General features: G+C 35.7%; 1 protein-coding gene across 1 annotated transcript; it reads left to right on the plus strand.

The window, feature by feature from the left end:
* Nucleotides 1-9,197: 9,197 nt before the first annotated feature.
* Nucleotides 9,198-10,628, plus strand: LOC131155575 (transcription termination factor MTERF8, chloroplastic-like). Its single transcript, XM_058108800.1, has one exon. The coding sequence runs from the start codon at nucleotides 9,292-9,294 to the stop codon at nucleotides 10,486-10,488; it is 1,197 nt and encodes a 398-aa protein (XP_057964783.1). The 5' UTR covers nucleotides 9,198-9,291; the 3' UTR covers nucleotides 10,489-10,628.
* The last annotated feature ends 639 nt before the right edge of the window (nucleotides 10,629-11,267 follow it).

Here is an 11,267-nt window from a genome sequence, read left to right on the forward strand (position 1 = left end):
ATAGCCAACTTATTTCATTCATTGTTGCCAAACAAGTTACGTTTTGAGTTACTAAATTCTCAAGGTTTGTACAATAAAAATTATTTATCCTATGCGCTATAAACAAGGTTTCATTGTTCTTAGGATTTTGGATAACACATTTTTCTTTGTTAAAAGTTATTTCGAACCCTTTGTCGCTTAATTGGCTAATACTTAAAAGATTGTGTTTTAATTCTTCTACTAATAGCACATGATCAATAGTAAGGGAGGGTTCTTTACCTATTCTTCCAATGCCAATAATTTTACCTTTGGCATTGTCGCTGAAGGTGACGTATCCCCCATCCTTTTGTTTCAATGTTGTGAACTTGGTCCTCTCACCGGTCATGTGCCTTGAACTTCTGCTGTCCAAGTACCATTTATCCGTTGACGGTGTAGTCCTAAAGCATACCTACAATGAGGGATTCATTATGTTAGTCTTTGGAACCCAAATTCTTTTTACTTTCTTTGTTTTGTTTTTAGTTCCATTATTGACTTTCCATTCTCCTTGAACTTTAACATACTTTCTTTTTAGTGGGCAATTGAACATTACATGACATTTACTCTTGCACATGTGGCAAGTAGCGTGTTTATGTTTGTTGTTTGAAGATGTACTAGCATAGTGCTTCGCTTCTTTGACAAAGTATCCCATGTATAATTTTTTACTCTTTTTATTTGTTTTACCATTATAACCTATTCCTTCTTTATTTCCATGTAGTCTTTGCTGTCCAATCATTTTTTTCAAAATTTTCTTTTCCTTTGGTAAAGTTATATATAATTTTCTCCTTGTCCTATACTGATTTCTTAAGTTCATTTATCTCAAAATTATTTTTATTCAAATCATCTACATGAGTTTTGCCTAACTCTTGAGTTATTTCATTTACTTCGTCTTCTAACTTTTTAATACAAGAGTCCTTTTCTTTTTCAATAGTTTTGAAGGATTCAAGTTGCTTCATTAATTCTTTGTTTTGATCTTTCAGAGTTATATTTCTCTTAGAAATTTTTATGAATCTTTTATGTAAGGAGAACAACTCAGCTTGCAATTCCTTATAGGAAGGCATGCTGTCACAAGACTCATCACAAGACTCATTGTAAGATTTTGTTGAAGAGTAGTATGAATTTACCTCTTTGTCATTTGCCATGAAGCATATATTTGCCATCTCTTGTCCACTTGATTCATTTTCTGTCTCGTTGGAGTTTGAATCATCCCACGTGGCCTTCATAACTTCCTTATTTTATTTCTTGTCTTTCTTGAGCAACGGGCAGTCCGGCTTGATATGCCCTAGTTTCTTGCAGTGATAGCATATAGAAGGTTCATTCTTACCTTTATTTTCTTTTCTATATGTCTCTCCTTTTTCAGATTCCTTTTTGTTAAATTTTCTAGGAAACCTTTTATTTTTCCTATAAAACTTGCCTAATCTCTTAGTGATGAATGCTAATTCATCCTGATCTAAGTCACTTGATTCACTTTCCTCTTCACTTGAGCTGTTACTAGAGGCTTTTAATGCAAGGGATCTTTTATGTTTAGGTTCAGGATTCCTTTCCTTTAAAGCCATTTCATTAGTAAGTAGAACACCAATGAGTTCATCCAGAGAGGTGTTCTTAAGGTTTCTACCTTCTGTGATAGCTGTAGCCTTTGGTTCCTATAAGGAGGGAAGGCCTCTTAGAATTTTTTTAATCATTTCGTAGGTAGTATAAGTTTTTCCTAAGGTACTTAAGGAATTGATTATGTAGGTAAATATGGTGTACATACTTGATATTGTTTCATCCGCATTCATCTTGAATGCTTCATATACGCTTGTTAACATATCTATCCTATTGTCCCTAACATCTATCGTTTCTTCATATGTCACTTCTAATTTGTCCCATATTTCTTTAGCCGTCTTGCATACCATGACCCTATTAAATTCGTTAGCATCTAAAGCACAATATAAAGAATTTATAGTGCTTGACTTGATTTGAAACATTTTATAATCTGAATCGGTCATATCCTTTTTCTCTTTTGGAATCTGCTTTCCATCTACTATCTTAGTGGGAATAAGGTCTCCATCCATAACTACTTCCTATGCCTTCCAATCCATGTGTTGGAGATAGATTTGCATTCTTCTTTTTTTTTTCCAAAATGTGTGGTTGTGTCCACAAAAGATTGGTGGACGTGTTAAGGATAGACCCTCACTGAAGGGTGCTACTCCTCTATTTTCCATTTGATCTTTTTATAGTTTCTTGTTAGGAATTACTATAACTAGGCTTCGATACCAATTGAGATTGGAATAACTTCCCAAGAGGGGGTGAATTGGAATTTAAAAATTTTATTCCCCTTTGTCTTTGTTCTTTTGAGTTATAACAATAACCAAAACTTAAACACAATCACAAAATTTATCACAATCAAAACAATATAATCAATTACTCAATCCTTGTAACAATAGCCCTATATCAATATGAAAATTTACTGAACTTGTTATAAGCCCTGTATCACAATTATTCTTCTTCCTAATGTTCAGCTTTTAAACAAACTTTCAGATTAATAAGTCAAAGATGATCAACCAACTTAGTCCCTTTCAGTTTCCGCAATCAATGCTGATCAATTCAAAACAAATTACCTTCCGGTCTATTTAACAACCGAACATTCAGAATTGAATTTTAAAGAAACCACATAGATTATATCTTTTACTGAAAAATAAAGAGTAGGGAAGAGAAAGAGGAACACATGGTTTTTATGAGATTCGACTTCAACACAGCCTACGTCCTCGCCCTTGGCAAAACCACCAAGGGATTCACTATCACCGTTCCTTTACCAGGTGGAACAATACCAATTACAACACTCCTTGGGTAAGGCTAGAGTCAGCCTTCTCTAAACAATATCCCTTTGTTTGGTCCAACGATTCAGCACGCAAACCGTTTATCAATCTATTACAAAGATATAAAATAAGGCGTACAAGAACTTGCTCTTCCAAGAGCTGATTAGTACAAATTGAAAAACTATGTACTTCAGTAAATTTAGAATATAAATTTAGAATATAAATTTCGTAGGTATCTTTCAATGAATGAAAGAATCAAAAATCAATGCACAAACTCAGTGAGAAACTTAGCAATACTTCAGAGATTTTCATGAGTGATGAGAGCAATGGAGAACTTTCAGAATTTCAATAAGCTTTGAGAGAGTATGAGTGCTAAATTGATTTCTTGGTGTCCAAATTGATGAACCTTGAGGGTATTTATCAATGAAGAAAGATTTCTTGCTTGTTCCCCAAGTTTACTTGGAGTAGGGTCCAAGTTGTAAATTAATTTGGGCTTCAAATAATTTAAATTTCAAAAATATGCCCATTGAGAATTTTGAAAATTGCCGCGAGCCAGACGACTGTGAAGTCACTGGCAGTCGTCTATCTATATATAACATTCATATTTTTTCAAATAGAAAGGTGGCAGTCGGCTATCCTTATATTGGCAGTTGTCTGTCATTAGAATAATTCAGTTTTAAAACAACTCAGTAGGGTGGCAGTCGTTTGCAAAACACACATAGATGACTCACTTGTCACTGGTAGTCGGCTGTCAGTCGTTTGACAGTCGTTTGTCAGGCTTCTGTAACATGTTTAAACCCTTTCAAAAGTATGTTAGTTGTTTGTCATGTAACAGACAGTCGTCTGTCACCAAACTTATCTTCTTTTAAATACATTTTTATCTCTCTCATTTTTTCTTAGTTATTCTTGGAGTATAAACTTGTTTAACTTTGAAAAACATGTTCCAAGATTTTAAGACTTCAAATTTCTGAGTGTTTCTTTGCCTAATGAGCTTCAAAATGAAAATTTCATATTTGAATCAACTTTGAAGTACTTACAATGTCTGTTCTTTAAACACATTTGACACATCTTTACTTTGAGTCCTTTCAATGCTGCTTTTCAATCTTTCAGACTTCTATGAGCTTTCATTATGGATCTCTGGTATTTATATGTGACTTTCCTTGTTCCTTGATCCTTGTAAGCTTTCATGTCAGGGTATGTGAAATTTGAGCAAATCATCTTTGCCTGAAATAATATCACTTGAAAATTCATTAAATAATTTTACTTTGTTATCATCAAAACCAAGAGTTTGTAAGCCTAACTAGGCCAACACCTCACATAGGGCAGATTTGTACAATTTCAAACTATATACTTCATTCAAAAATATCAACAAGAAAATAAGATTGAAGCATAAGATATGATATCACCAAGTTTATTCTCTTAGATGAGATTCAGTGGTTCAAAAGTCAGAGAAGAATCACCAGTTGCTTTAGAATTATCACAGCAATTCGATCTAGCAAGGTTGAGCAAGAGAGAGCTTTGAGAGTATGTGAGAGTTTCAACTTGAGAATAGATTATCAATTGCTTGGTAATGTTTGATTTGACAAACCATGTATTTATAGGCTTAGAAAAGTAATTTCGTGCTGCACAAGGTTGCTTGGAGTATCCCCGAGTTTTTAGAACATTTGGGGTGCAAGAAATTTAATTTTAAAATTTAAAACTTTTTAAATTTCTAATCGTTAACAGTGTTCAGACATCTGAGGTGTCGAGCTCAGTCGTCTGAGGTACTTTAAAACTCTGAAAAACTCTTCTGGACACAGGGTCAGACGTCTGAGGTTCTCACTTTAGTCACTTGGGCCTTTATTGCCTCTTTAAGATTTTGATAGAAAAATCTTTAGAAGACTTAACTAAATCTTCAGTCGTTTGAAAAAATTCTTCAAATGTCTGAGGTTTTATCTTCAGTCGTCTGAGCAGACAAAATTCAGTTTTTCAGTTTTGTTTTCAAAAACCTCTTTTGCTCTCTTACTTTGCTCATTCATAAGACTTTTTCCCAGGGTTTTCAAAATAAAGTCTTTAAGTCTATAACCCCTAAAGAGCTTCAAAAATATTCTCATATGATATTCCAAAACTGAAGTACTTACATCATACATCCTAAAGCCCTTAATACTCTAAGCTTTAAGTCTTCCAAGGTATGGCTTTAAGTTCATTTTGACTTGAGCTTGAGTCAGCTTTAGATATCTTCATGCTTTCATCATATTGGTGTTACTTGAGCTTTTTTTGGATCACTTTAAATCTGAATATGACTTGTTTAGACCTTTAGTGATCTTAAGCTTGCATTTATACTTTCTTTTGAACCTTGTATTTAAACATTCCTGCAACATCACCACTTTACCAACATATGTTAATCCGTCATTCATTTGTTATCATCAAAACAAGATTTGAAAGTCTTGTTAGGCCAACAAGACAATCCTTGTGACTAACGTCATTTACTTCCCCCATAGGACAGGTTGTGCGGCTCGAAGGTTGGACTTAGGCCTAGGGGATATCAACCCAGGCTAAGTCAAAAGCATACGTCTGCATCTAACTTTGACTACGTAGGCATCCGCAATTTTCTTGCGGGGATCCGATTGCCCTACCACATCTTGAAAGTCCGGACTTCTAGGGAAGGTACCCCCTTTTCTAAGACTAATCGATTGAGACCACCCTACACCTCCTCGCGAACGTGGGTGCACATGGTCGAATGCTGAATCTCTAGCAACGATACCATACTTATAACATAACTGTTCCTTAGGGTTCCTAAAGTTTATCATGCAATTTAAGTAATAAAAGTTGTATTTCAAACTAATTTCATATAAAATCTGTCATGTTATAAAACTTGGCCCTCACGATCCTCACTTAAAACTCGGCCCTCGCGGCCATCATACATATAAAACTCGGCCCTCGTGACCATCATACATATAAAACCTGGCCCTTGAGGCCATCATATAAATCTTCCTGCATTTTACAAATAGTTCCAGTATTTCACAAAAATTTCAGTATTTCGCAAGCATTTTAGTGTTTCACAAGCATTCATAAACTTGGTGACATGATAACCCTCAAAACAATATTGACCTGTCACACAGTTTTTGATATACAATATATCTTATTTATAACATCAACTATACTTCCCACCATTCATTTATACTAAAAATATCATATCATATATCTTAGGTTTGAAAAGACCATTTCAAATGGTTGGGTTTTGAAATAACAACTGAAAACATAAATATAAATATATAGCATTTTATTAGGTTCAACTTTAATAAAACTTCCGACTTAACTTATTCCCCTTACCTAGCTTACAAAAAAGCCTTTTGACTCCCTTAATCCACGCCCTACGATGTTTAAAGCTCAAAACCCTGAAATACATTTTTCCCAAATTAATCATCCCAACCCACAAAATACTTTTCATTAAACACTCCCTAGGCCCCCTTATACTTCAAAATAACAATAAAACTCCATAATACCTACTTACCCTAGTTTTGGAGTGGCGCTTGGAAAGACCCTGTTCAAGAATCTACTCCGCTAGACTTGCAGAGAATTTCCCCCTGATCCTTGTAGTAACTTCTGATCATCGATTCTGGTGACAAACGGCGAAAAATCGTAGAAAGAGAGAGAGAAAGAGAGAGAGAGAGAGAGAGAGAGAGAGAGAGAGAGAGAGAGAGAGAGAGAGAGAGAGAGAGAGAGAGAGAGAGAGTTTCTTAATGATTAAGCAACTCAAAAATCCTTTTATAATCCTTTGACCCGGTCACCTTCGTCGACGAATTGGCGCCTTTATCGAAGAATCATAGAAAACTGTTTGTCGACAAGGGGAGGGTTTCGTCGACAAACCTTAAATTGGATATTTTATTGATGCTTGAGATTTCTTCGTCAACGATGCTTTGAACTTCGTTGACGAACCACAGAAGAACCTTCGTGAACGAAATCTGGGGCTTCGTCGACGAATCCTGTTGTTTGCCCCTTTTTGTCTTTCTTTTCTTATTTACTTCCTTTATTTTCTAGTTTGGGTTTCTACATATCCCCTGATGCTATAATCATTGGTTCCCAAACATCTCAATATATGTTGTCATCCATATGCTCTAACCGCATATGCCACAAGAAACCTAACTCAAACTCAACAGTTGCAACTCCACCTACAACTGTAACATCCCGTAGTGCAAAGATGTTTCCCACTACTTTATCCCCTTTCATCACTATCGAGTTACCACATATTTTCATTTCTTTGCATTCAGACTCATAACAATATCCATTACGGTCTAAAATTTCCAATGAAAATACCTTTCTTCCTTAGACCTGATTTTTGCTTTACATCATAGATGACTTTTACAACATCATCATACATTTTGATTTTGACATTTCCAATAACAAATATTTTCAATGAAATATCATTTCCCATCAAAATACAACCAGTATAAACTGACCTGTCCGTGTTGAACCATTTTCTAGGATAAAAACATCCAGTGACTAAGATTCAAGAATCACCCGTGAGGCACTCCGAACCCAATAAAACATATAGCATATCTCCAACACTATATTCCGAGTCTTTCTCCACTACACTTGTAGATTTTGATGAGCCCTTTGACATATATCGGCATTCCCATTTTCACTAAACTAATGCCGGAGAATTCTCATCCATGATGTGATACAACACGTCCTTAGCCAAACAAAGACGAATGATTGCTCCCTATTCATTCCAAGTCGTTGCATTCATGCTATTCTGCTAAAATTCTGTATAAACCTTCACCATGCCTTATTACAACACGAGATCCTTAATTTCGGAGGCCATACAACACACTTTGATACCAATTGTTGTAAAAATAAGGGCGGCCTCTCCCAACAATGCGCTGCGGAAGGAACATTGTATAAAGGATCACACATACATACTTGCAACAAACAAAATGGTGATAAATAGAAAACATTCCACAACCATAGCAATATAAATAAAGTAATAATCAAGACAACGACATCAGGAATTATGTGGTTCGGCAAAGCCTACATCCACGGGAGCAATTGACAAGAGATTCACTAAGAAAATCAAAGTCTCACAATATAATGATCTTCTCTCCTTCTCTCACCCTCTCTTACTCTCTTGCATGTTGAAATATGCTTAGAATGACATATATAACAACCTCTCAAAGGTTTCCCCCTGAATACTCAACCACTCCAACGTTCAAATTCAAAATTTAAATTCTTTCTCGTAACCCAGCGACCACTCGTCGACAAGAACAGGGCACTCGTCGACGAGCCTGAGAAGGCCACTCGTCGACGAGTCTTTGCTGCTGCTCTGCACCAAGACCACATCCATATGTTTTTCCCTTTGTTTATAAACTCCCGAAGTATAAAAGCCACACCATAAACAACAGAGTTCAATTTATGCAGAACTTAATTATATTGTTAGAATCACGAGTTATTGTATGAACTTGAAATTAATTTAACTGTATAAGTGTAAAAGATGATAAGAAGGGGAATCAATATAGAGGTGTCGATACTATTGTTTTTAATGAGAAATATAACATATTTTGCTTGAATTAAAAATTTACACTAGTGTTTTCGAAGTCATATTTTATCATGTTTTGAAAAATTTTAAGTTGTTATTTTCTTTATGGAAGAAAAAGGTTAGATAGCTAATCCAATCTTACCAAACTCACTCAATAACAAAACCAACTCAAATGAGATCCTTAACAACTTGATCTATAATTGAGTTTTCATCAAATCCACGAGCTCTTGAGAGCATTGACATTTTGGACATAACCTAACTTATGAACACCCTAAAGATATTTATATTTGGCTATAAATCTAATTTGTTAAATATTTCTGACATATGTTCTTGACACTCCAAAAAATATCACTAGCACTCCATTAGTATTTTTTACAAATAAAATGACCAATTTATCCTCTTTTTTTTTGTCCTTTCCACTAATGTAAAAATTAAAAATAAAGGCGGAAATGAAGAGATGAAACTATCATTTATATATAAAGTGTAATTGAATGAACTGAAGCTGTAGCTGCTGAACTGAAATCGAACAACTTATTAATCAAAATTTTAATTTGATTTGATCGGATTTTTTAATTTTGTTCTATTTTTTAATTTTCCTGCACACCACATCAATATTTCTATTGGGCGTTTTAGATTTAGAAAACAAAAACAAAAAACCAAAAAATAAAGTGGGGAAGGGATCTTGCTCGGCAACAAGAAGAAGAAGGGCGGCTACAGCTGGGGTATCGGGGTGTTCATCAGATATGGGTTGCCCTTTAGTTCCCGAGGTTGATGCGGATTCGTTTGGTGTTGGTTCAAATGACGGCAGTAATGGGCTGTTGTGGGTTTCAATCTGCGATTCCTGTCGGCTATCACGTCGAGGGTTTCACACAGGTACCATTTCTGCTACTCAATCAACCAAAACATCGGAAGGAATAGCCTTTTTTTAATGTTTTTGAGTAGAGATTTTCAATTTCTTCAGCAATGTTTAATGCATTTTTCAAGAAACTAGTTCCACTAGGTAGGATTGAGAGAGATCCATTCATCCAATTGAGTTTTTTTCGATTCAAAAGTTCACTTATCAGCAGACGCTCAGTGCCAGAAGACGCCCAACACCCCTCTTTCACTGTTTCTTACCTCATAGACTCCTGTGGGTTGTCACCGGCAACTGCCCTCTCTGTCTCCAAGAATCTGAGTTTTCAGAACCCAGATAGGCCGAACTCAGTCCTCACTTTCTTCAGAAACCATGGATTTACCCAAACGCACATCTCCATGGTCGTCCGGAGGCGCCCAACCGTACTTTTATCTAATCCTGAGAAAACCCTTTTGCCTAAACTTGAGTTTTTCCTTTCTGTCGGGGCTTCAGGAGCTGACCTTGCGCAGATCTTTTCCAAAAATCCAGTACTCTTTTTATGCAGTGTAGAGAACAAGCTTATCCCTTATTATAATTTCCTGAAGAATGTGGTTCTCCTCAGTGATGAAGAAATCCTTCGAGCTGTGAAGCGCTCTCAACGGTTGTTTAGAACGAATTTGCTAAAAGAGATTGGTCCCAATATTTCAGTCTTGAGAGAATTTGGAATACCTCAGTCCTTTGTTTCAGCACTGGTATCTTGTGCACCCAATATGTTGCTCTTTAGTCCAGACAAGTTCCATATCATGTTAAAGGAGGTTATCAATTTGGGATTCAGTGCTAAGAAATCAAACTTTATCAATGCAATGAATTATTTTTTTACAATGAGCAAATCAACTCGTGAACGTAAATTGGAGGTTTATAGGAGGTGGGGTTGGTCTGAGGATGAGATCCAATCTGTTTTCAGAAGGTATCCTTTATGCATGATTACATCTGAGAAGAAAATTGAGTCTGTGATGGATTTCCTTGTCAATAAAATGGGTTGGCAGTCTTCTGCTGTTGCAAGATGCCCGGTGGTTCTCAGTTATAGTTTAGAGAATAGAATTGTTCCAAGGTGTTTGGTCATTACAATTCTGCAGTTGAAGGGCTTTATAAAGAAGGATTTGTCTTTGGCCACCTTTACAGTTCTCTCTGATAAGAAGTTCTTAGCTGAGTTCGTGAGAAAGTATCAGAACAATGTTCCTGAGCTGTTGAATGTTTATCATGGGAAAATTGGTCTTCCAAGGCTGGGATTTGGTGCTGGGGATATATGTCAGTTAAGGCAGTTGTAGCTTGTCAACTTTTGGAAGCCAAAGTATCCTCAAATATTTGTTTGCTGGTGTCAAATTTCATTGCTTCAATGTTTTCAAACTGTTTTACTGCAACAGTATAATTACAGCAAAGCTGAATGAGTGAAAGTCAATTGCCTTCATCTGTCTTTATTTTGTTTTATTACTTTTTTGTTCTTTATATTTAAATAACCTGCGTGGAGTCTGTTAAAAGGTTTTGCAATCAGTACAGGAAATGACTGGTAGGGACAATATAGATTTTATCATAATCTCATAGTTCTCTGACTTATGCTGGGAAAATTTAATTAGCCGAGGTGTTTGTTTCTTAGTTTTAACAGTAGGAACTTACACCCTTAGTGGTCTGTGACCCTTTATTCAGAAGGCAAACCTAAGATCTAGCGAAAAATGTTCATTCTTCTTTTTCCTTCTTTTCTTACCTCTTCTGTGATAATCTGCAAACAACACCTGTAATTTCTATTTTCTATGTTGTTTGTGAGGAAATCAACAGGTTGCTCTTCCCTGTGTTACTATCGAAGTGCTTACGGTAAGATACTTGCTGCAAGAAAAATCAGGCCTAATCTTGGTGGCAAGAGTTTGCTGCAAAATCCATGCAGAGGGAGGCATACTTGCCTTTAGGACACTCCTAAAGGAGGAAAATGCTTTTCAATCTGACCTTTTTATTTTGTCCTTCGTATGCTATATGGAGTGGAATGTTGGACAACTAAGAAATGCATATCCAAAAAGTAAAAACTTTCGAGATGAGAATGTTAAGGTGGAGGAGT

This window comes from Malania oleifera, chromosome 5 (assembly GCF_029873635.1).
Source record: "Malania oleifera isolate guangnan ecotype guangnan chromosome 5, ASM2987363v1, whole genome shotgun sequence".
NCBI classification, from domain to species: domain Eukaryota; kingdom Viridiplantae; phylum Streptophyta; class Magnoliopsida; order Santalales; family Ximeniaceae; genus Malania; species Malania oleifera.

What these genes read in the sequence shown, in the direction of transcription:
- LOC131155575 (XM_058108800.1), top strand. Translation starts at nt 9,292, where the DNA reads ATGTTTAATGCATTTTTCAAGAAACTAGTTCCACTAGGTAGGATTGAG.